The sequence below is a fragment of the Phyllostomus discolor genome, chromosome 7, assembly GCF_004126475.2.
Source record: "Phyllostomus discolor isolate MPI-MPIP mPhyDis1 chromosome 7, mPhyDis1.pri.v3, whole genome shotgun sequence".
In the NCBI taxonomy this organism is placed as follows: domain Eukaryota; kingdom Metazoa; phylum Chordata; class Mammalia; order Chiroptera; family Phyllostomidae; genus Phyllostomus; species Phyllostomus discolor.
In genome coordinates this window covers 39,946,375-39,973,050 of record NC_040909.2, presented here as the reverse complement: position 1 = coordinate 39,973,050, position 26,676 = coordinate 39,946,375, and the positions used below count along the sequence as shown (strand labels likewise).

The window sequence follows — 26,676 nt, the reverse complement described above, 5'->3', positions numbered from 1 at the left end:
CATCCTACAAACTGAAAGGTCGCTGGTTTGATTCCCAGTCAGGGCACATGTCTGGGTTGCAGGCCAGGTCCCCAGCTGGGGGCATGGGAGAAGCAACCAATCGATATTTCTCTGGCACAATAATGTTTCTCTCTCTCCCTTCCCTTCTCTCTGAAAATAAATAGATAAAGTCTTTAAAAATTAAAAAAATAAAATATGGTCATTTATCTTTTTGTTATTAAATTTTAAGCCATTTATATATTCTTAAAAGTTATTTATACATTCTAGGTACAAGGGGACCTTATTAAATATATGATTTGCAAATATTTTCTCTCATTCTATGGATTGTCATTTCACTTTCTTCATGATGTACTTTGAAATACAAGTTTTAATTTTTTATGATATCCAGTTTATTTTTTTCTTTTGTTGCTTGTGCTTTTAGTGTCATGTCTATGAAGCCATTGACTAATTCAAGGTTATAAAGATTTGATTGTGTTTTCTTCTAAGTGTTTTATAGTTTTAGCTGTTACATTTAGGCTTTGATCCATTTGAGTTCATTTTTATATGTGATATGAGGGGAGGCTCCAGCTTCATTCTTTGGATGTGGATATCCAATTGTCCCAGCACCATTTGTTGAAGAAATCACTCTTTCCCCAATCTATGCCTTGGTACCCTATCAAAAATCAACTGACTGCATGAAACCTTTTTTGATCCTCCCAACTGAATCTGACCTTTCCCACTTTATCAGTCAGGATAGGCTAGGTTATGCTGCAATAACAAGTGTTTCCAAAATCTCAGAAACTAGAACCATAAATGTTTGCTTCTCACTCATGCTAAGTGTGCATCATGGTTCTGCTTCAGGTGATCTTCATTCTGGACTCAGACTGATGGAGTAGCCTCTGTCTGGAACATTATCAGTCCTGTGGCAGAGGGAAATGAGACATGTTAAACTCTGGGCTTATTCTTACAGTTTCTGATCAGAGCTGACACATGTCACTCTCACTCTCACTGCATTGGCCAAAAACAAATCATAAGGCCAAACTTGAGGTTTGTGGGAGAAGACAATTCATCCTCTCATGGGAGGGGACACTGCAGGGAGGAAAAATAAATTATTCAGAGAAATAGTAATATAACTGAATGCTTCCTCACCATCCTCTGTATGACTTGGCACACAATTCTCCTGGTTTTCCTCTGACCTCTCCATTACCCCTCAAATTTCTTTGCCCGTTCCTTTCACATTAGTGTTCCCCAGTGCTGTGCCCTTGGCTCTCTTTCCTTTATACCTGTAGGGTAAGTGGAAGGAATCTGGCTTCCTCACCAGGTGTCTAGGTAACCAAGGGAAGCAGTGCTCCCACAGCCTTGGAGGGGCCTGGAACCAGGATTTCTATAGCCTTGAGACCAGGTCCGATAAACTGTTCCTATAACATGAAGTGGGCTCACATGAACAAAACTATGTTATGTTATGTAATGTTCTGGCAGTTTTCCCACTTTGTTCTCCTCTAGTACTTAAACAGGTAGGGATTCCCTGCTGGAGGCAATGATGAGAGACACGCAAGGGGACAGGTGTCATGTTAAGTGCCATGCTAGGGAGCAAGGGCCATGATGTGTGCCACGCAGAGTCATGAAGATAGATACGCAGCTTGCAACATGCGTGGCTCACCCACCCATGAATAAAGGCATGCCAAACATCCCAATGACTCTGTGGATATTTTTCCATCTGCACAAATACCGTGAACCTGCCAGGCCTTGAAGGGTCAAAACACAATGCCTACAGACTTCCTGGGGAAATGTCATCCACTCTCATGGTGTCTTTAACCACCATCTATTAGCTTCCAACTCTCCCAGTTACATTTCCAGCCCCAGGCCTGTGTAGCTACCTATCTACTGAACATCTCCACCTCCCACAGCCATTTCAAATTCAGCAGACCCAGACTTGAATTTATCACCATCCTTATGCTATCCTCAAATCTGCTCCTCCTCCTGAATTTCTAACTTGGGAAATAACACACCATTCTCTCAATTGCCCTAGTCAGACCCTTGTCACTACCCTTTTTCACATTCAACTGTCAAGTTGTACCAGCAGGGGTGTTTAACATTTTGGTGTCTCTGGGCCACACACTAAATATACCACAACACATAATCACACACACAAAAAAATCTAATAATGTTTTAAGTAAATTTACAATTTTGTGTTGGGCTGCATTCACAGCCATCTTGGGTTGCATGCAGCCTGTGGGCTGCAGGTTGGACACCCCTTGTACTGGATCTCCCAAACATCACTTGAATCTGTCCCTTTTAGTCCCTTCTCAACAATTCTACCCTAGACCACCATCATCTCTCAGTTGGATGATCTCAGTCTTGCCCTTTCTAATTCATTCTCCATGTTGCAACCATAATGATTTTTATCTGGGATAACAATTTAAACTAACAAATCATATAAGACCTTCATTACTTGGCCTCAGTCATTTCTCCAGCCTCACTTCTGCCTGGCATGCTTTTCATCTTGAGATAAATTTAGTTCCCTAAACATACTGTGATCTCTTCATTTAGGGCTTTTGATTTTCATTTATTTGTTTATTTATTTAATTGATTTTTAGAGAGAGAGAAAGTGAGTGAGAGAGGGTAGGAGAGTGGGAAGGAGGAAGAGAGGGAGAAAGAGAAACATCAATTTGTTCCACTTATTTATGTGTTCATTGGTTGATTCTTGTATGTGCCCTGACTGGGGATTGAACCTTGACATATCAGGATGATACTCTCTGAGCTATCCAGCCAGAGCCATTCAGAGCTTTTGAACAAATACTTCCCTATGTCTGGGACACTCTTCCCTCTCCTCTGGGTAACTTACTTGTTTTTAAAGTAACAGGCTGGATATCACTTGTTCTCTCCATTCATATCCATTCTGGGGGACGCTAATTCCTCTTGTAATCACAACTTTACCTGGCTGTCATATACTACCTGTGAAACCATATGTAAGATATTATTTCTCTGTGCTTCCATTTCTTAGGCATAAAATAGGGAATAATAAGAATTCTTATATAAAGCTGTGTTGAGGATTAAATTAATAAATGTATAGGAAGTACTTAAAACAGTGCCTGACACACTGTAAGGGCTCAACCAATAGATGCCATTACTTCTATGTATCTCCGTATCCCTGACAGCCCGAATATGTTTTACCCTCCTTCATTCTCCTGTTATTTTCTACAAGGAGTATCTGTGGTGGTTAACTTTACAGGTTAGTTTCTAGGTTATATGACAGCCAGGTGAGATTGTGATTACAAGAGAAATTAGTATCACCCAGAGATGGATATAATGTTTATTTTCTGCCAGGAAGCAGAAAATGAGCATTATACAAATTTGTACAAACAGCATTTTCTTTAGTACAAAGGATAGTTGCATCATGTTAGGTGGAAGCTGGAGCCTGCCATTATTGTAGGAAGCTTATGTATGAATTGAAGGGTGTACATGGATATTCAGTCATGGAAGGAGTGGACATGGTAGTTATTTATCTGGTGGGCCTCAGCTGCACACCCATTCTACCCTTTTACACTCCACTCTACCCTTCTGGGGGTAGGTGTCTGCAAACTCCATGTCCCCAGCTTTCTTACCAGGTAACCTCCTAATGAGCTTTGCCAGTGGGAGTCATCGGTATGAGATCAAGGGTGGGGCAGATAAGAAGTTCCTGGGTTTAACTCCATCAGCAGCAGCAGTTATTCATGGTCCCCAAGTGGCATCTGGGCAGTGGTGGCACCTCTTTGGCAGCCCCCACAGTGGCAGGGGCATTGGGCCAATTTTCTAATGATGCATAAAAAGTCTTCCCCAAACTTCAAGACTTTTGACAATAATCATTTTCTTATTCCCCCTCAGAGTTCTGGGAGCTGACTGGGCGCAGCTAGGCAGTAATGGTTCGGAGTCTCATGCTGGGCTGAAGTCAGGTGGTTACTAGAACTGGAGTTACCACAAAGGCTCGCTCACCTGTCTGGCAGTTGACGCTCGCTGCTAGCTGGAACACTTACTACATTTGTCCTCTCCATGTGGCCTGGACTTCCTCACATGGCATCTAGGTTCCATGAAGGGGTGTTCTAAGAGAGACAGGCTGTGTCATCTTTTAGGACCTCATCTTAGAGGTCATAGATACCTTGTCTGATGTATTCTATCTGTTAGAATCAAGTCACTAAGGCCTTTCCATAGTTAAGGAAAGAGAATTAGACTCCACCTACTGATGTGAGTGGAGCCAAAGAATTTGTGAATGTATTTTGAAATCAATACAGGCAGCGACTCCAGCAACACAGCAAGTAGATCCACTTGGAGATGGCAGCCCGGGGATGTCAGCTGCTTCCTGACCTCTGGGAGTCATCCTTTCTTCCTTCTCCAGCACACCCCTCCTTTTGTTTGGTGTCCTTTCAACATCTTTGCAATAAGTTTCCTTTATTAAATCCCCTCTATTTGACATACATAGGATGGTTTCTGTTTTCCTGACTGGATTCTGACTTACGCACATGGGATTATTTCTAGCTATCTAAACTCACAATCTGAATTGCATAGCAAAGTTATTTGTAGAAACATTAACTATTATCATGTGCCAAGGATTAAACTAGGTGCTTTAATATATTACCTTATTTAACACCAGTCTTGCCAGATGGGTATGAGCATACCTATCTTATGACATAAAAACTGAGGCTCAGAATGGTTAAGTAACTTGCCCAAGAACATAGCTGAAAAGTGGTCTGACTCTGAAGTACATTTATTTTGGGGGTCTTCTGGAATTTGAGAAGGGCTACTTCCTGCCAAAGAACTCCACCTTCCTCAGAGGAAGTCTCATTCTCACCCTGTGTAAATGTTTGACAAATCCCAACTTAGATATCTATACTTCAAAATTAATCGAGAAAAAATACATCTAGGGGAAGTGGAACACAAAGGCTCAAGTATTCAAGTGGGAAAAGGCACTACACAGGAGCTTGTAGGCCTAGGTTCTCAGCTATTGTTACTTCCAATATTATAACACTAGGCAGTCACTTCTCCTGGGGCCTCAGGTCATCCCAGCTGGAAAATGACATTAATGGTCTGTGCTCTAGTGAGTATCTATTTTGGAAAATAGTTGAGAACATGAAGAGCTCTATCAGGCACTGGAGGTAGAAGATTAAAGTAAAATAAAAATAAAGGCAGTTAGCAGATCTTGAGAAGGCTTGCTATGAGTTGAATGTATATGTCCCCGCCAAATTGGTATTTTGAAATTGTAACCCTCTAATGTGATGGAATTCAGGTATGGGGCCTTTGGCAGGTAATCACTTCATGAGGGTGGAACTCTTGTGAATGGGATTAGTGCCTTTATTGGAAGAGACATTAGAACTTGCTGGGGCTCTGCCCTCCCCACCAAGTGAGGATATGAGAAAACAGCCTTCTGCAAACCAGAAGAGGGCTTTCACCAGAACCCAACCAGGCTAGCACCCTAGTCACAGACTTCCAGGCTCCAGGACAGTCAGAAATAAGTTTCTGTTGTTTGTAAGCCCAGTAGGTGACCACCTGTTACAGTGGTATGAACTGACTGCAGGGAATGAGACATTCTTATTTTATCCTGTAAGTAGTGGGGAATTACTTCAGCTTCTGGAGGAGGAGCCTGACACAGAAACAGAAGGACTCATAGAAGAGAGGAACAACAAAAACAACAGTACAAAATAATGATAACAGTGATAACCATTTACTGAATGCTGCTAGGCAGCGTTCTAGTACATGGGCCCCTTAGCTCACAGGATCTTCACAAAAGCTGAAGAGACCTGTAATGTTATCCTCATTTCACAGAGAAATGGTTCAGAGGCTAAATAACTTGCCTTACGTCACACAGTTGGTCAGCAATGGAGCAGAGATTCAACATGGTTTGATCACAACTTCAGCCTGTGCTCCCTTCACCATACCATGAGGCTTCTAATTTGGGTGTGAATCAGCTGAACCTAAAGGTAGAAAAAATACATACAAAAAATTTGTTCAAATTTACAAGAGAACCTAAGGGTCTGCACTAGAGCACTGTGCAATGGAAACAGTGAGAGGTGGAGAGACAATATGAACAAAAGAAAGATAAAACCTGAGGTCAGACCAGAGACACTGAGGTGATGACCAAGGTGGACAAGACAGTTGCCTTCCAACAGCTTTCCCCTCAGTTTGCATCCAGGCATCCATTCCCTCCCTCCACCCCTGAGCTTGAGGGGAGGCTGACTCGGTGGGGCAAGTGCCTCAGGCCTAAACTCATCAACCTGGTTTCTTCTTCCGGCCAGTTACTGGCTTGCAGATGGGCAGGTAACCCAATTAGGGACTGTTAAACCAGACGGAGGCTTGCTGGGGGCTGCTGTAAAGTTTTCCTGGTTTTCTAAGAGGGTTTCTGAAAAGAACTCTCTGTTTCCCTAAATGCGGATGGGAAAGCTTATAGCCCTTGAAGTTCTTGCCAGCAATCTCAGAACTAAGAGGGGAGCCAGCCTTGGCATGATGCTAACACAGCAAAGGGCAGAGAGAGGAGAGATGGAGAAACTGAGTCCTGGAGGATTCTATTACCCTGCTGAGTCAAACCAACTCTGAAGCCCACCACACCTCTAACTTTTCAGCTCTTTGAGCTAAAGAGTCTTTTGTTGTTTAGGTACTCTGCAGTGGGTTTCCCATTGCCCAAACATTCTTCACTCTTACAATAGGGAAGGCTTTGCAAGGGGTCTGCTATAGGCTGCTCCTCCAAATGTCCCTGCCACACACCTTTTATGGAGAACTAAGAAAAACAGAAGCCTAAATATGGGAAAATATTGACGTGACACCTGTGAGTTCTCACTGGAGAAAAACCAAGTGAACTTGAATGGAGAGCAGGCAGAGAGAGCCAAATTCCCCCAACCTGTAGCTCCCGGGGCTTGTGTCCGTAAGCACACACACCATGTCTCAGGTCTTTGATGTTCACGTACCAAAGAACGAAGACCACAGCTGAAGCTCTTAGAAAAGCAGAACCCAGGTGGTTCTGAATGTAAAGAGGCTTCTTCTCTTTTCATGCTAAGTCCTCAAAGGTATTTGGCTTCCCCTGCATAAACATCTAAAACATACATTTAAAAAGTCAAGTACAGTAAGTCCTCACTTAACATGGTCAAAAGGTTCTTGGAAACTGCAACTCTTGAAGCAAAACAATGTGTAACAAACCAATTTTATCTAAAGCTAATTGATAAACAAGAGTTAAGTTCCTACGGCATATTTCTGGTCATAAAAACATCACCAAACTTCAAATAAAGACTGAGAACTCTTCTAATATGAAGCACTGAAATAAGTGTGGACTACACATATATTTAAGAAAGATGAGTAAGAACAAGTAAAAGAATTACTTTTCGACCCGCTCATTCCAGGTCAGGGTGGCGAGTGGCAGGAGCCTATCCTGGCAGCTCTGGGGACAAGGCTAGAACCTGCCTGGCGGGACAGGAAGCCCTTCCAATGCAGGGGGTGTGTATGTGCGCGCACACACGCGCGCGCACACACACACACACACTCAGACTGGGAAAATTTAGACTCGCTGATGAACCTCATGTGCTCATCTTTGGAATATGGGAGGAAACCGGAGTACCCAGAGAAAACCCAAACAGACACGAGGAGAATATGCAAACTCCACACAGATAGTGGCTCTGGCCAGGAATCGATTTTTTCCCCTCATCAACATCATAACGAAATGACATTGAAAGACACAATGTTATTCGAGGACCTGCTGTATTACACAAACCAAGGTATTTTCAAATTCAAGCAATGGGTCAAAGTAACAAACACTGTTTTGTCAAAAGGGAACACTTTATTCATCTATACATGTATAAAAGCAAGCAAAATTAGGACGTTTTCCACAGCCATCCTTTCCACATTTTATGCAGTTTCAGTGAACTATAATGCAATGATTTCTTCATGCCTAAAAGAGAAAAGAAGAGACAGTGAGAAAACTGAGGCTTACTGAGTGGATACTGAGCTAGAGGTTCCATGATATTCAGACCAGAGACTTGTCTTCGGAGTGGACAATGATGGGCTGACTGAGATGTCTAGGAGACCCTGGGAGCCAAAGGTTATTAAAGGTCATCATGATGATGAGGGGAAAAGATTCTGATTTAGGCATTTATTAAAACAGTAATACGGATGTCAAAGGTACCTGAGTTTCTGGGGTAAGTGAATCTATACTCATATACTTGAGATACAAGTATATTGGCAGCCTTGGAATTTAGTAGTTCTTTTTTTAAAAAGATTTTATTTATTTATTTTTAGAGAGTAGGGAAGGGAAGGAGAAAAAGAGGAAGAGAAAAATCAATGTGTGGTTGCCTCTTGCACATCTCCTACTAGGGACCTGGCCTGCAACCCAGGCAAATGCCCTGACTGGGTATTGAACCAGAGATCTTTTCGTTTTTCGGGCTAACACTGAATCCACTGAACTATACCAGCCAGGGCATGAATTTAGTAGTTCTTAAAAAGGAGGAGAAAGGAAGAACAAAGGCAAGATATGTATGTAAGTGGGCATCCTTGGCACTTTCTCACTCCCACTGCCTGCATTCCAACCAACCCCAGTTCACTGCTTCTGTGTCACTGACCTGCCCAGAGTGAGTGTCAATTCCATCACTTTCTGCTGGGTAGACATCCAATCCCCTTTCAGATTTCTTCTCTAAAAGTGTCTTCCTTTACTCCCCAGGCCAATGAAGACACTGCTCCTCCTAGGTTCACACCACCTGTGCTGACGCACAGCACAGCACTCACCCCACTGTTTATTAACCTGTCCCTCTGCCTAGCCTGGGAGTTCCTTGAGGTTAAAGACCTTGTCCTATTCATCCCTGTTTTCCCATCACCCAGTATAGTACCCAGCACATAGGAGGTACTTGGTAAATGCTTTCAAAATGGCAGAACAGATGCACCTCATTCAGATATCTGACCTTCCAGCACCCTCTGTCTACTTAATCACAAGTACCAGATGAAACTGGAAAAGCTGTCTGAGGGACTTACAGGAATGAAGAAAAATGGGAGGGATAGAATAAATGGGATGTTATTTGTCTGTCAGATCTAATAGGATCCTATTTGCAGACAGTATTATGGGCTCAACTTTTTTGTGTGTTGAGAATGAGATCATTCAGTCTGTGTTTCAGGGTGGGGCCCAAAGATCCAAAGAGTCTTTTTCACCATGAGGTACAAACTGTGGCCTGTGCTGTGGGTATGAAATGCACACCCCTGAAGTGCACTTGGTAAGCACCGCGGATGAGGAGTCCCTGGGCAGGGTCTGTTCCAGGACTCTTAGCACTGGGGTTTGAGAGATCTCTTGAAAATACCTGGCCATGTTTATCTGTAAGCTGCCTAGTCCACTTAGAACCTTTTAAGAGGCTACTGCAGGCAGCAGCAGGTTAAAAGGCAAGGTACCAGTAAAATCATTAGCAAATACTTGCAGAAACTCTGGCCTGGCCTGTTTACTGACTGGCTGACTACTTGCGAACTGACACAGCCTATTCAAACTCAGGGCTTCTTTCCTTGCCTCCACCCCTTTTAATTTTCTCCCTGGAGCAACCACTCTGGTAAACCTCACCCACTTGAGCATTGAGACTGGAAAGTTATTACGTAAGGTGCTTTTTAAAATTCCAGCCAGAACCAATCAAGACACTAAGCAGAATACAGGTAGTTATATATGGTGAGGTTCAACACAGCAACCCCGGGGCACTGAGTCACAGCTAGAGGAAGATGCATCGACCACGATAAGTCCCAGTTCAGCTTCAAAAAATTACTCACAAACTCCTTGGAGCATAACATTTAAGTTAAATACATAAAGTACATCAGAGACACCATGTAGCTTTTTTTTTCCTGCTAGTCCATAGAAACTTCCCTTAATTGAAAACAGTCTCTCCCTTCGATGGCTCTGCCAGACAGAGTCTCAGAAAGACTGCAGTGGGGACCTGTGTTACAAAGGGCACTGGGATAGCAGTCAAGAGACTCAATTCTGGTCCCGCCTGGGCCACAAACTTACAGTGTAGGTACCCCTCTCTGGCCTTGATTTCCTCATCTGCACAATGACTGGCTTGGACTAGGATGGGGTTCTCTAACAAGAGGCCCATGGACAGGCCTTGCTAGTCTATGAATTCCCTGCAACTGCATGTAGCAGCCTGCTGTGCAGGTGCACACATGCGCTCCTGTGCACAGGGTCCAGCATTTTAGCCAGATTTTCACAGCAAGCTAGGATTTGCAAAAGGGTAAGAATCAACAGACTAAAGGGTCCCATTTGCCTCAATATTCTAATTGCAACAAAGGTGAAGGACTTAAATTTCATAAACCTGGAATAGGCCAAATTTTGTAAATAGGACACAAAAAGCTGCTAACCATAAAGGATAAACTGGATAAATTGGGCTAAGTAAGAGCTTCTTTTCACCAAGAGACATCATTAAGAGACTGGAACAATAGACTCTAGAGAGGGAGATTTTTGCATTATGTATATTCCACAAAGGACCTATGTCCAGATCACACAGATGAGTCAGTAAGAAAAGGCAGACAACTCAAAAGGAAAAGAGCAAAAGACAAGAATAGGCACTTCACAAAAGAGATCCAAACAAGCATACGAACAAATGCCCAACTTTATTAGTCATCAGAAAATGTAAATTAAAACTCCAGTATAATACTACTACTCACCTACCAGAGTGCCTAAAATGACACAGACATATAATATTATTAAATTTTGGCCAAGGGAGTGCCGCAATAGGAACTCTGCTACTGGGAGTGTAATTTGGACAAATGTTTTGTAGAGAGCAAACAGTTAAACATTCACACACTTTATGATCCAGTAATTCTAACCGCTAAGTTTATACCTAACAGAAACACATAAACACACTTACCAAAAGATAGGTACAAAACCAGAGGCACTACCTGTAGTAACCCCAAACTGGAAATGATTCAAGAAGGCATCAACAGTAGAGCAGATGAATTGTGTGTATTCACACAGTGGACTGGATGCAATGAGAATAAATTAACTACTGCTACTCTGCATACCATGATGAATCGCACTGATGTTATGAGATGTGGGAGACACAAGAGAGTGCATATTTATGTAAAGGTCAAAAATGGGCAAAACAAAAGCATGAAGTCAAGAGAGTAGTTAGTTACTCTTGGAGGGGTAGTGGCTGTGACTAGGGATTTCTGGGGCACTGGTTGGTACTGTTCTATTTTTTCTTCTAGGAACTAGATTCATAATTGTGAAAATTTACCAATTTATGACGTGCACTTTTCTGTATACATGGAGATTTTCCATAATTCCATAAGACTTAGAATCTTTCATGTATTCAGTCACTGAAATACATCGAGTGAGTATTTATTGAGCGCCTATATAAGACACTGAGTTGCTGGGGATGGGGTATGAACAACAGTTATGGTCTCTGGCCTCAGAGAGTTTACAATGCATAGAATTCTACTTGGTCTACATTAACCTTACTTTTGGTTTCTGCTTCCTTTCTTTAAAAAAGGATGGTGATTTAGGAAGTCTGCATCTAGTATCTTGAGGGAAGACAGCCACCTAAGACAGAAATTTCACTCTAAGGCCCATCATCATTGTCTTTGTTCCTTCCCCAGTGGATAAAGATGCAACATTTAAAAACAATATATCTTCTTTAGACAGGTGCTTATTTGCCTATAGCTAGTTATTATGAATTCTGATTAGTATCTAAAGTCAGCATTTTGTTTTGAAAGGATACAGAAATCAACTTCAATATATATCTTTTTTTGATTTCTGGCTTGTTTTATGTGACCTACAGCAAAGTTACTACAACTGTAATACTATGAGTTGCCTATGTGACCTCCAACTGATGGATCCAATGACAGACAAAATTCTCTAGCAAACCACGTGAGGCAGAGATATGAGTCGGTTATGGGGGTCTCTATCTTCCCATCATTCTATATTTCAGGTCTTTTGGAGGGAAAATCAGTAAGCCCTCACCATTTTTCTAATTAATTTCCAGAGTTAGATATATCTATAAAAATATCTCTTCTGAGGCAAAAGTACAACTTATTTTAAAAACTTTCAAGTTCAAATGATCTTGAAGATTTTTACCAGAAAAAAATCTTAAATGTTATTATGTGTTATGTAGGTACCAAAAAATAGAAGAAATGTTTTAGTTATAGGAAATCAGAAGCAAAGAACAATAAATGATCCATTCGATTGGGTTCCGGGAAAGGGCTGGTAAGACTCAACTGAGGCATGCCAGAATCTTTTTAGGAACAAGACTAAACCTGTTTTGTTAATTCAGCTGAATCTTCTGAAGTTGGAGAAGTAAATAGGTATCTGTCCCCAGAGTTAATTCTGACTGACCATAAAGTCAGGTGGGGAAAAATTAAAGCAAGATTTCAAAAATTAAACTCATTATGCCCTCCCAATCTTCCTCACCTCCTGAAATGGCACCACCATCTGCTTCCTAAGCCAAAAACCTGGGAGTTATTTGTGACTTACCGCTCTCCCTCGCTTCCCCCATCCCTCCAATCACTAAGACTGGGCAATCTGCCTTCTAAATGTTGCTGGCATCTCGTCTCTCTGCCTCTGCTGCAGTGACCTGAGTTCAGGCTGCCATGATTCCTCACCTGGCTGACTGCAACCATATCTAACCAGTTTCCCAAGCAATGGCTTTATCTCCCTTCACTCTATTCTCAGTTCTCTAGGGATAGTGGTTTTTCTGTAATCCTTCAGGGGCTTCCCTCCTCCCTCAAAAGAAACTCTGAATTCCCTTTCATGGCTTTTAAGGACTTCCCTTGTCTGGCTCCTCCTTCCCAGTTTAATCGCTAAATGCTAGCCCCCCCACCCCAGCCCCGCCCAACCCTGCCATTTCTCTTCTAATTCCCACACCACAATACTCAAACAGTTCTACTTCTCTTCAAGCAGATTAAAAACATAAAAGACTGCTGGTTCTCAGAATATGACAGGCTGCTTTAGCTGGTCTTCTGTTATCAGTTTGAGATGTGATACCATCTGCTGCTACTATGAGAGGAGGAACAGACCAGTATTAGGAGGCTGAACAGTCTTTCACTACTGCTGAGCTGGCTGGCTCCAGCTGCTGATCTGCTACCCTGACGAGAACTATGCTGTTCTACCAAACAGCACTAAGAGAAGTCTGCATTATATTTTAAATGATCAAAACTCAGGCTAAAGGGAAAAAATATGTTTGGTTTTGGAAGCATTTCTGTACTCACTTCTTTGGGTGTATCTGATTGTCAGGGAATTTCACAGGAACTCATGGAGTGTGAGAAGACTGCACGAGAACACAGTGCCATGTTATCCAACACAGTGTAGAAAAAAAGGCAATCCTCTGAGCTGCTTATGGATTCCCAGCTTCCATCTTTTCTAGGTGAGATTTAGATCTAGACTCACCCAAGTTTATAAAACACCTACTAGGTACTGGGTAACATACTAGACACTCTCAGAACACCTTGTGAATTGAGTATGAGTAGCCCCATAGTTTCAAGGCAGAGGGCTAATTAACATACCAAGGTTAAAGGGCCAAGAATTGAACAACCACAACTTCAAGCCAATGGCTTCTGACCCCAATCTTAGCTCCTCAGTCAGCTACCTGTCTGAACTGAATATAAAAGATACTTGCTTTTTAACCTTCCTTTTTACCCCTATATGAGTAGGAGGTTGAAAAGAAGCAGAGTGATAAAGGCTACAAAAAATAATATCACAACCCAGGAATACACTGGGTTTTCTCACCCTGCAGGTGATTCATCAGCTTTCTGAAAAACTGAACAGAGGTAGAACTTTGGGGAATGAGCGGAGACAGCCTTAGCAAAAGCAAGGCAGAAAACAGCAGCTACAACTTCAATGAGAGGACTTCTAAAGAACAAAGTGCAGGGGGATAGAGGTCCTGAAGCTTGCTGTGAAGTCAGAGGGAAAAGAAACAGATAAATTGGCCACTCAGTTCATTTCACTGCTAGTGTACTCCAGCTGGAGACCAGGTTAAGGGACGAATGCATCTGAATATGACAGTGCTGAGAGCCATGTTCTAAAGAGATGTCAGGAAACTTTTAGGTAATGATTAAAAAAAAAAAAACCTAGGCACAGTACTAGATACTTTTACATATTTAAGAAATAACTTTTAATTATCCCCATAAAATTAAATCTGAGAAAAATTAGGTAACTTGCCCAAGTCAAAGTAGTTAAGTTGGAATTTGAACCCTTGTCTCTGGGGCTCACAAACCCCTGCCCATGGCCTGTGCTGCCTTCATCAGGCCACAGCCATCATGAATCAGATAAGACAGAGCATAAGGTAAGTAAACCTACAGAATCTGAAGGGATGTTCAACTACTTTCCACAATTTCTGCAACCTCAGTGCAGGTTACAGACATCCTAATACTCTGGACTTCCTCAACCCAATGAGGTACCTTTAGAAGGAAAAGGGAAACAGGCATTGAACACTCAGGGGAACTTGAAATGGGCACTCACTCCATGGCCACAAAGAAATCCGGGTTGTGTTCTGTGAGGTGTTACCCACTGCCCTCTGCTGGACACTGGAAAGGAGTGGAGAGAGGACCAAAGGTTCATTTCAGCTTAAGCGTCAAGAGATAATGATGACTGGTTTTTAAAAACCTTTTATTAGAGAAAATTTAAAGTCATAAAAGAACAGTATGTTGCCACGCATCTTCATCCAGTTTCAAGAATTTATCAAGTCATGACCAATCCTGTGCCATCTATTCTTTACCCACTTCCCTCCACCAAGTTTTATTTTGAAGCAAACATCAGATATCCTGTCATTTCATCTGTAAATATTTTAGCATGTATTTCTACAAAAAAAGGATTTTTTTTTAAACTCTATCCTACTACCATTCTCACAACAACAAAAAAATCACCAATAAATTTAGTAATTCCTTATGTAAGCACATGAAGCCAAAAAAAAAAAAAAAAAGGAAAGAAAGAAAAAGAAAATAAACAAAACCGCCCAAGGCATTCAGCCTCACCCAAGGAGGTATATTACAGAAAGGGAGCTGCAATCATGCAAAACACAGAGTAACAGCCCAAACCACCCACGCAAACAAAAGCACCTCATCTTCAACCTTGCCAGGATAAACCAGCAGAAACAGTTTAAGTACTATCTTAATTGAAAATGCAAAGCTCTTTACCCTTGGGTGGTAGAAATATCTTCAGAATTGGCACCTGTGCTATTAAATTTTTCTTGACTCTTTGGCTGAATCTTTCCAAAGATTCAGGAGGGACCACAGAGTGTCACTGGGACCAAACACACAGCAGTATATCCAGGCAGCTGGGGTGGGTGAGCCGTTAAGAGGCGTGGCCATGCCAGCCCCCTGGCAATTTCAACTCAGGGATCAGAATCAGGCCAAAAGATCACTCCCATCTTTGAATTACTACCACGGAGTCATTTATGCCCTAGTGTGCCTGCAAATTTCTACTTACATGTCTGTCTCCTTTTCTAGACTATGAACTTCTTGAAGGCAGGATGGTGTTTTGAGTTCACTTTGTATACTGCGTGGCTAGCACATGAGAGATGTTCAGTAGATGGTTACATAAGAAATATGGAAATAGAAAAGCCCACCATTTGACAATACCAAGCACTGGAAAGAATGGAGAGAAAAAAGAACTCTCATTTACTACTAGTGGCATTGATATAACTACTTGGGAGGGCAATTTGGCAATACTCAAAGATATGTTCAAACATTTTAGCCCATAAACCAAGAATGGAATGTTTAAAAATTTTTATTATTCAGAGAACAACAACAACAACAAAAGAACGAAAGAAAATTAAAGAGCTCCTAGAAATTAAAAATATAGAAATTTAAAAACTCAATAGAAGGGTTGGAAGCTAAAGTTTAGAAAATCTCCCAGAAAGCATGACAAAAAGACAGATCAAACATAGGAGAGACAAGAAAACCAAAGGACTAGTCTAAGAAGTCCAATATTTGAATAAAAGGAGTTCCAGAAAGAAAAGAGAAAAAACAAATAGGAGGAAAGTAAAAAGAATAAATAAAGTTTTCTGATATTCTGAGTGTCTAAAATGAAAGAGCAATGGGCAACATAACGGATGAAAAGAGACTGTCATCAAAGCACATCAGAGCCCTGTAGGAAAATGAGGACCTAACAGGCCTCAGGAAAGAACATACGCAAAGGATTAACAATCAGAATGTCTCTGGATTTCCATAGCAATCCCTAGAAATGAGAAGATAGTTGGAGCAATGATATCAAAATGCTAAAGGAAAGTTACTTCCAATTTATCTCTAGCCTAAGTCTCAATTGTGTGGGAGGGTAGACTAAAGATTTCTTTAGACATACATGGTCTCCAAATTTGCCTCTCATGTACCCTTTCTCAGAAAATTACTACGTGGTGTGCTTCACCAAAACAAGAATAGGTACCATGAAGATAAAAGAATAAGATACTGGAAAGAGGGTATCCCTCACTTGAGACAGGTAAAGACAATCTCTGTGGGCAAAGAAAACTCTACAGAGAAGGCCCTTGATGATGTGGCTCAGTGGACTGAGTGCAGGACTGTGATGCAAAGGCTCACAGGTTTGATTCCCAGTCAGGGCATATGCATGGGTTGCAGGCCAGGTCCCCAGTGGGGGGCATACAATAGGAAAAGTAGAAACCACACATTGATGTTTCTTTCCCTTTCTCCCTCCCTTCCCTTCTCTCTAAAAATAAATAAATAAAATCTTAAAAAGAAAAAAAGAAAGTTCTACAGAGAAGGAAAAGTGTATTATGCGGCTTACCAATGACTCTCACTAACATAGTCGTACAGTGTGAATGCTGAAAGACTGACTTTACTAGAGCTACAATCTAACTGTATTAGGAGGACAGAGGGATGAGTGTGTGTGCTGAGGTAGGGTAGAAGAGTTGAATTCTAATCTACCATAGTGAGAAGTCAACAAATAATGCCTAAAATTGAAATGCCAAGAAGCAAAAATATAAGCTTACTATTTAGTGAACTGGCAGTGAAAAAAATAACCCAGTGAGAGAGTTGAAAGCGGCTGTGTCCGGAGCAGGGAAGTGGGGAGGAAGGCGAGCACTGTGCTTCTGCAGCGATGTGCATGTGTAACTTTCATAAATAAAAAACATGAGGGGAAGCCTGCCCACAAGGAGTTATTTGGAAAACTTAGAGGGGCAGTTAAGCCTTCCTACAGTACCTCATATGGTTTTACTTTTTCAGATGACCCGATTACAGTGGTGTCTGTCTGTACATTACTGCAATATCCTAGCTTATGACCATCGAAAGTCAGCATTTCAGAAGTCCTTGCAGGATACAGACAGAACTCTACCTTTTAACCAGGGGCCCTGAGGCCACTCAGTCCAGCAGCATCATTAAGTATGGATTTTTTAAAGTTCTTACCAGCAGTGAAAATGCCTTTGGTGCTCTGTCTCAGACTAGAAGGTCTCACGATTGCTGAAAGCCCTATGAGAAAAAAACCAACAAGGATGCCAAAAACCCCAGATGTTAGTCATCTTACACTTTAAAACCTGGAACTAAATATTCTTTCAGTTATCCAATAAAACTGGCAAATCTATCTCCATCCTAGTGTCAGAATGACAGTGGGAGGATATCAGGACTGAGGGTGGGGAGGCCGGAGCGGCCAGCCATGTCACTGAGCAGCTATATGAGCACAGGCAAATGACTGACCCTTCTGGGCCTGGGCCTCCTCACCATAAAACAGGGTGGGTTAGGTGACCTCCAAAGGTCATTTTATGGCTTTAAATATACTTAAGGCTGATGGTTTTCAATTCCAAGATGTAAAAGGATTAAAAAAAAAAAAGAAAGAAAAAACCAAATGTTTCTGCCCAGTAATAAAGCTTTCATTCTGAAAATGAAAACACACAGACAAGAGTCCTCAGTGAGGGTCAACAGTATGGTCCCTCATGCCCTGTGGAAGGCAGCAGAGACCATACCATGACCAGAATGATGTGAAAACGAAAACAACAACAAATAAAGAATATGCCTCCATATTTATGTTCAGAATAGGTATCTGGTGACCTACACCCATGCTCCAACAGCCTGGGGCAGGTCCCTGAGAGTGTGCGTGGAGCCTGCCTATTGCAATTGATGTTCAATGTTGTCACTGTGACTTTCGAGCACAGTGGCTTGCACCCTGGAGGGTTAAGCTCATTAAGTACTTAGTCAGTGAAATAAGAAAATGTACACATCTGAGGAAGGGAGTCATTTTCAATTTCAAAAGTATTTCTGTACTGACTGACTTCATAAATTACCTTTAACACCTCAAAGGAGAGTGGGTCTTTGAAGATAAGGTTCAGGTTTTTTTGGTGAATATTAGGGAGGTCCCGGAAATAATGTGGAGAACATAGGCCATGTCAGAGGGAACCTGCTGAACACACTGTGAGACACACTGAATGGGAGCTGGCTGCTGAAAGCTGTGTTTTCAGGGTTATCTGATGCAAGCTGTGTTCTTGGTATTAGAAAAGCATTAAAAATGCCACCAGTCTCCTTCCTTCTCAGACCACGATGAAGAACACTTGCCTTTGAAATAACTGCTAGAAGTTATGCTCTTGGGACCAAAGGAAACATTGTTTTCCCCCTTTGACGGTGATTTAGGGCCCAGGAATTTGAAAATAGAAATACTTTTATACCAACCTATTTCAATGAATGAAAGTTTAAAACGGGAAACCCCCAGATTGTTAGTGCTTTCTTCTTCCTAGAAGCAATCTATTTCTTGATCTTACCAGGTAAGGAAGAATAAAGGATACATCACAACACAAAGTTTGCTTTCAACCAAGGCCAGCACTTCCTCAACATCAAATTCAAAAACATACCTAGTCGCACCACCTCTCCACAGTCAGGATCGTGAGCAAGTTGTAATAAAGTTTCCTCCACATCTCTGTTTTTTCCAGGAGGGTCCATAATATGATTTATTTGTTGCTGTAAGGTTTTGGGCAATGTCATTAGCTGAGTGAATTGTCCTTCTGGGCTTTTATCTATCTAAGGAAAAGAAAAGAAGATGATGTTTATGGGAAGTACTTTGAATTCTATAAATATTGAAAGACCCATGGCTTCTTTTCAAAGTCACACAAACATATATGAACCAATATGCTAGACTAGACAGCAAACTAATGAGACAGTTTCCTTTCTGAAACTAAATGTGTACGTGTTCAGAATTCTAAGTTCCTGCAAAAAAATCAATTCTTTACTTAAAATATTCCATTTTTACATGAAAAAAGAGATGCCTCTTTCAAGGACCGATTTCTGATTCTCAGTTTTAAAATTTCTATTTGTCTTAAATCCAACAGTTAAAGGAAGTAAGGCTGCAGCTAAGAGTAATTGCGGCCCCAGCAAATCCAGGCTCTCAAAGTACTTCTTCCATTGTAAACACAACGACACTGAGCGACACAGCCGGGACCACAGAGTAAGTAAGAGGCAGTGGTGCCTAAATGTACGTCTCTTGTTTTACATGCTATGATGTAGTTCGTAAACTGTAGGAATAAACTGATGATAAAACTAATCATACTCCTTTTAATCCCCTGGCACATAGTAGGTACTCAAAAAAAAATTAGTTGAATAAGGGAATGAGTAACTGCATCAATAAACGTTAGTTGTCATTACTTCTTAAATGGGAGTAAGTTGTATCAGTGGTTTCTGTTCCTGGCGTATTCTAAAATACATCAAACTGAAAGATGAAGACAGAAATGAAACATAAAACTATGCATAAAACTTGACTTAGAAATCTTTAAATCAAAATTTAGTCACAGAGCTGAGGCCACACCTAGCTTCTCTAAATTCCCAGTCTAATATATACTTTACTTCACAGAACTAAATTTCTATAAAATCCTGTAAACACTGACTGCCTGCCAAGTTGAGAACCAGTAACACTGCCCTCAACAACTCATCTCATTATTTTCCAAGACAGAATCTTTCTTGTGTTCCTTTAAACAAATGTTTAGGTTTTAACTTTAAGAGAACAGTAAGAAAACAATTAGACAAATGAATGTACTAAATTTTACATTCAGATTTTCCAGACATGACAAACTTCCTCAATTAGAATTCACTCATTCTACCACTTTTTTCATTCAAAAAATATTTATTGAATACAAGCCAATGTCTTGATTTTCTAGGGGTTTTTTAAAAATGTATTTTTAGAGAGAGGGGAAGGGAGGGAGAAAGAGAGGGAGAGAAACATCAATGTGTGGATGCCTCTCAAGCATCCCCTACTGGGGACCTGGCCCGCAACCCAGGCATGTGCCCTGACTGGGAATAGAACCTGTGACCCTTTAGTTCGTAGGTCAGTACTCAATCCACTAAGCCACACCAGCCAGGGCTGATTTTCTAGTTTTATCTATAAAATCTATACAAAGAAGAAAATGCTATTATTTGGTGGCTCCAATAAAGGTGAAGGTTTTTTTAATCTAAATACTTCACATTTATCATTAAGATGGTTCTAAATTCTCCAAGTTCACCCTCTACTTAGCTGTGGCTAGAAAATGACAAAGAAGTGGATGTTTCTGTAAAATACGCTATAAGTGATATTTATGGAGTCATATTTTGGAGCTGAATATTATTAGTGAAAAGAACCATATATTTCTGTAAAGCTTTACCTATAAAATTTCTTGGAATTTTAGAGAAGCCAAAATGACTTGAGTACTATGAGGAATTAGAAAATAGTACTTGCTAGCCCTGGCTGGCATAGCTCAGTGGATTGAGCGCGGGCTGGGAACCAAAGTGTCCCAGGTTCGATTCCCAGCCAGGGTACATTCCTGGGTTGCAGGCCATAACCCCCAGCAACTGCACATTGATGTTTCTCTCTCTCTCTATCTCCCTCCCTTCCCTCTCTGAAAATAAATAAATAAAATATAAAAAAAAAAAAAAAAAAAAAGAAAATAGTACTTGCTACTGCTTTCTCTTGCAGAAAAGAATGAACTGGAACTCTTGCTTGGAAATATGTTTAAAGACAAAATATTAGATGACATGTTCAAATAAATTGTTAAATTCTAATTATCCTTATTATTTAATTCTTCATGTTTTAATGACATGAAAGTGAAAGTATTGAGTTAAATGATGAGTCAAATTGAACTTTTAAAGCAGATATGGGAAAAGTCCACATATTGTATTTATATGAAGTATCTAGAACAGGCAAATCAGCAGAGGCAGAAAGTAGATCGATGGTTGCCTGGGGGGAGGGGAACCTAGGGACTGCTAATGGGTATGAGATTTGTTTTGTGAGTGATGAGTTCTAAAATCAGATTGTAGTGAGGGCTGCACATCTCTGAATATACTAAAAACCACTGAATGTTATGGTATGTGTATCTCAATAGAGCCGGTATTTTAAAAAAGCAGGTAGTGGATGCTGTGTTGCATCACCCAGATCCTGGCTGGCTTCAGGGCCAAAGTACTTGTTTCAGTGGCAGCTGGCACTTCTGGGTCCCTCCCAGAACTGTCCTCAGCTAAAGTGAGCTGCCTATGTCCAATGACTGGAAATGTGGAAGTACAAAGGCCTGGTATCTCTGCCTGGTGTTGGTACAACTAAGAAGCCCCACCTAGCTCCACAGGGCCTCCACAGGATCAGATGAGGTCTTTGTTTCAAATCTGCCCAATCCTGATCTCACACAACTGGTGTCAGCAATGGTCTTAGAATGCACAGTCTAAGGTGGCATTCTGGAGCTGGGATAGTGTGGAAAGTGAAGTGGGAGCCTCTGAAACTGCCATTCTCATCCCCTAGCCAGAAGAGTAATTAAAAAATAAAAACATCCTGAAAGACATGACAGAGATTAGTGTCACCTGTAGACCTAAAAGCGGGGGTGTAATGTTTAATTTAATGTGTCAACTTGGCTAGGCTATGGTGTCCAGTAGCTTCGTTACATACTAGTCTAGATGTTACCATAAAGGTATTTTTTAGATGCAATTAACATTTAAGTCAGTAGACTTTGAGAAAGGCAGATTACCCTCTATAATGTGGATAGGCATTATCTAATCAATTGAAGGCCTTAAGAAAAAAGACAAATGTCTCCTAAGGAAGAAGGAATTCTGTCTCTACATTGCCCACAAACTCAAGACTACCACATACTCTTCCCTGGGTCTCCTGCTTGCCAACTGGCCTTGCAAATTTCAAGCATGTCAGCTCCCCACAATCATGTGAGCCAATTCCTTAAAATCTTTCTCCTCTCTCTCCTCTCTTTCTTTCAGACACACACACACACCTCTCTCTCTACATATCTATATATAGATATATAGATATAGATATAAAGATACATTTCCATGGCTATTCTGTAACTATCTGTACTTCTTAATCCCCTCACCTCTTCACCCATTCCCCCATAACCCCCTCCTGTCTGACAACTATAAAAACACTCTCTGTATCCACGATTCTCTGTTCCTCTTGTTTGCTTAGTTTGTTTTTTAGATTCAATTGTTGATAGTTGTGAATTTACTGCCATTTTTTGTTCATAGTTTTGATCTTTTTCTTAATAAGTCCCTTTAAGATTTCATAAAATACTGGTTTGGTGAGGATGGACTCAAGTTTTTTCTTGTCTGGGAAGCTCTTTATCTGCCCTTCAATTCTAAATGATAGCTCTGCTGGGAAGAGCAACCTTGGCTATAGGTTTCTGCTTTTCGTGACTTTGAATATTTCTTGCCAGTTCCTTCTAGCCTGCAAAGTTTCTTTTGAGAAATCAGCTGACAGTCTTATGGGAGCTCCTTTGTAGATAACTAACTACTTTTCTCTTGCTGCTTTTAAGATTCTGTCTTTAACTTTTGACATTTAATTATATTGTGCCTTGGAGTGGGCCTCTTTGCACTCATCATGTCTGGGATTCTTTGTGCTCCCTGGATTCACATGTCTATTTCCTTCACCAAATTAGGGAAATTTTCTTCATTATTTTTTCAAATAGATTTCCAATTTCTTGCTCTTTCTCTTCTTCTTCTGGCACCTCTACGAAGTGAATGTTGGTTGGGTCACTTGAAGTTCTCCCAGAGGCTCTTTACCCTATCCTGATTGGGGTGTACTTTTTTCTTCTTGTTCTGATTGGTTGTTTTTTGCTTCCTTATATTCCAAATCATTGAGTTGATTCTCGGCTTCATCCATTCTACTGTCGGTTCACTGTAAATTGTTCTTTATTTCAATTAGTGTACCTTCATTTCTGATTGAATATTTTTTCTGCTGTTGAGGTCCTCACTAAGTTCCTGGAGCATCCTAATAACTAGTGTTTTGAACTCTGCATTTGATGGATTGCAGATCTCCATTTTGCTTAGTTCTTATTCTGCAGTTTTGATCTGTTCTTTCATTTGGGTCATGTTTCTTTGCTCCTCATTTTGGCATTCTCCCTGTGTTTGTTTCCATGTATTATGTCAGGAGTGTCCAATATGTGGCCCATAGGCTTAATGTAGCCCAGGGTTCCTATGAACGTGACCCAACACAAAATCGTAAATTTACTTACAACATTGTGAGGGGTTTTTTGTGATTACATGCTGCAATGCATTTAATATATGGCCCAGGACAACTCTTCAGCATCCAGTGTGACCCAAAGAGGTCAAATGGTTGGACATCCCTGTGTTAGGTAGAGCTGTTTTGACTCCCTATCTTGGGAGTGTGGTGTAATGTAGCAGGTGTCCTGTAGGGACTAGTGGAACAGCCTCCCCCATCACCCAAGATGGGTACTTGAGGTATGCCCTCTGTGTGGGCTGAGTACACCTTCCTCCTGTAGTTAAAGCCTTAGTTGCTGTTGGCAGGTGAATGGGAGAGATTTACCCAGGGCAGTTAGCTGCAAGGACTAGCTGTGCAGGGGCAGGGTGGTGTTTGTCTGATGTAGTCTGTAGGTATCTACTGGGTGCTCAGGCTCTGGAGTTCCCACGTGGTGATGGTCAAGATCAGCCACAACCTCTGTTTTGCCCAGAGCCACCCTGCCTGAGCTATAAGGCAATCCAATCTGAGATGTCTGCTACTTGTGCTGGGCTTGGAGGTTCCCAGGCAAAGTCAAGCTATAAACCTAGACTGGTTGCTGCTAGTGAGGAGCCTGCAGCCACTTAGCAAGATGTATGTGAGCTGCAGGCTCACTGAGGCCAGCTGCTGCTTGTTTGAAAGAAGTTAGGAAGTAGTAAAGCATCAGCCAAGACTAGCCATTCATGTGGAAAAGCCTCTGTTACCAGCTTGGGTAAGATTGTAAGTTGGGTCATGTGGGGCCTCAGCAGATCTCCTGGGGCAAGGATGGGGCAAACAGTGTCAGCCAGGTTGATGGAGTCTCAGACATTGCCCCTGCCTACCAGCACTGTGGCCTGTGGGTGAGGGTTCAGAAAAGGAAAATGCTCTCTGTCTGCCTTTCTCTCTGGGAGAGAGCTGTCCCCCAGCTCCCACCTTGATGCCTGACACTTCAGTTCCTCTGTGTATACCATTGGTGCCTTTCAAGCTTCTACCCCAGGCTGAGGCTCAGAGGGAGTGGAGGTTCTTTAAGAGGAACTGCTTGGGACTCCAGAAGTTTCTTCTAGTGACTTGACTTGATCCTCACTGGTTTTTGTAGCCAGAAGTTGTGGGGACTTATCTTCCTGGCACTGGAACCCTGAGCTGGAGGGCCTGGTGTAGGTCTAGGACTCCTTGTTCCAGAGATACCTCTCCCGAATTTTTATCCACCATATGTGATGTGGGACCAGCCCATTCTGCATTTCCATCTCTCCTGCCAGTCTGGATGGATGTGGTTTCTTTAATTACGTAATTGTTGGACTCTTATTCAACTCAGTTTCTGATAATTCTGAGTGATGGTTGTTCTATAGTTTAGTTGTAATTTTGATGTGGTTGTATGTGGAGGTGAGCCATGTTTACCTATGCCTCCATCTTGACTGGTAGTTTTAAAGGAAATCCAAAAGTGTGTTGTTCTTTAAAAAAAAGCCAGGAAAGACATCCAAACATATGAGGAAAGCCAATTCACTAACAGATGTGAGTGAATCAGCAGAAAAAGGAACAAAGAAAAATTAGAGACAATGTAGAGAGTAAGAAAAATCTTCTAAATTATAATAAAGATCATTAAAGAAAAAAGGAAAGATAATAGTCATAAACCAGAAAAGAATATAATATAAAAAGAAAATTCAGAGGAAATTAAAATATCAAAGAAATATGATGATCAATTTGAGAAAATCTTCTGGAGAGCAGAAAAAAAAGAACCAAAGAATACAAGAGGAAAGAAAAAAAGGATCAAACTAGGAGGTCCAACAACCCACTTACAGGAGTAAACTGAAAGGATAAACTGAAAAAAGTGAATTGAGGAAATGATTACAGAAATAATAAAATTTCCTAGAATTGAAGGTCATGAATTCCAGACTGAAAAGGCTCATGAAGTACTAGAATAATAAGTAAAAAATACACGTACAAAGACAAAGGCAAATCATCATGAAATGTAAGGATACAAGGAAAAGAAAAAACAATGTCAGAGAGATACAATGGTCACATCCAAAGGATAGGGAATCTGAATATCATTACACTTTTTAATGCAACACTAGAAACCAGAATTGAAGATATGATTTTAAAATTCTGAGGAAAAATTATTTCCAACCTAACTTTAGTATAAACTGTCAACCACTGCAAGGGTAGAATTTTCAAATGTACATGGTCTTAAAAAATTTACTTTTCTCACAACCTATGTTACAAAAGTATACTTAATTAAATTTAAAGTGGAACCATGAAAGAAGATAAAAGATCCAGAAAGTAAAAAACTAGCAAAGTAGAGAGGCAAAAACATTCTCAGGGTGATAATGAGAAGTTCCAGGAGAAGAGTTAGTTGCACAGCAAGGCCTCAGAAAGGGAGGGAGATTACAGGGCTCTAAGAAAATGTCCCCAAGAAAACAAAAAACAGAGAAAATGCCTGATGAGTTTGTCTATAATGGGAGAAGTTTTACAGAACTGCAGAAGAGTAGGATTTTGAACTACTGACAGGTATGAAGGTAACCCACCAAGTGAAAAAAAATAAGACAATTATTAATTCTAAGAAAAAAGTTGTACAGGAAAGGAAATTTCATAGTAGTATATATCAGCGATAAAGAAAAAGTAAGTTGTCATAATAAAGTAAATATTGAATATTAACCTAACCAAAAATCATGAAATAACTACTGTATTTTGCCATATACAATGTGCTCCCATGTTAAATGTGCACCCTCATTTTTGGCCCGAACCATCAGGAAAACAGCTTTCATTTTAATTTTTTAATTTAAATTTTATTTATTTTTATTTAGAAACAAAACCAATTATCGTATTCCAGGGTATTATTTTACATACGGATATCGTTATTGCTTTATAGAGTTACACTTTTAATGTGTAAGCATAAATAAAAGAAATTAAAAACATTTATATATATACAGAATTAGTATTATCCATGCATAATGCATATCCTTATTTTTCCCTCAAAAATTTGGGCAAAAATGTGCGCATTACATGTGGCAAAATACGATGTATGTGCAGCAAAAAGGAGAGAGGTGGAAGGGAAAGTGCATGTGTGTGTGTTAATGAGGGTGGCATAATAGTCAAATATCCTCATCCTTCATAGACATCATCTTTTTTCAAGACAAAATAAAGTATAAAATTAAAAAATCAAGAAATGAGTCAAATCATTATGCAGAAATATGGTGGTAAACACCAGAAGAATCAGCTAATGAGAGGAAACAGTTGCCTCTAAGAAGTAGCATGGAGATGTAGGGAGGTATATGGCAGGAAACTCCAATATCTTGTTATAAACTTGAGGTACCATTTGTTTCTTAAACCATGTGCACGCATTACTTTGAGAA

At 40.7% G+C, this 26,676-nt stretch overlaps 1 protein-coding gene across 4 annotated transcripts in view; it reads right to left on the bottom strand.

Annotated features, from left to right (window-relative positions):
• Positions 1 to 7,750: 7,750 nt before the first annotated feature.
• Positions 7,751 to 26,676, bottom strand: part of TAMM41 (TAM41 mitochondrial translocator assembly and maintenance homolog) — a 52,671-nt gene continuing 33,745 nt past the window's right edge. For all 4 annotated transcript variants that reach the window (XM_028518938.2, XM_036030793.1, XM_036030795.1 and 1 more), the window contains 3 exons: positions 18,738 to 18,903; positions 17,305 to 17,367; positions 7,751 to 7,885 (listed from right to left, as the gene is read on the bottom strand). In XM_028518938.2, the coding sequence (XP_028374739.1) occupies positions 7,809 to 7,885; positions 17,305 to 17,367; positions 18,738 to 18,903 (306 nt within the window). In that variant the 3' untranslated portion in view covers positions 7,751 to 7,808. The remainder of the gene's footprint in view (positions 7,886 to 17,304; positions 17,368 to 18,737; positions 18,904 to 26,676) is intronic.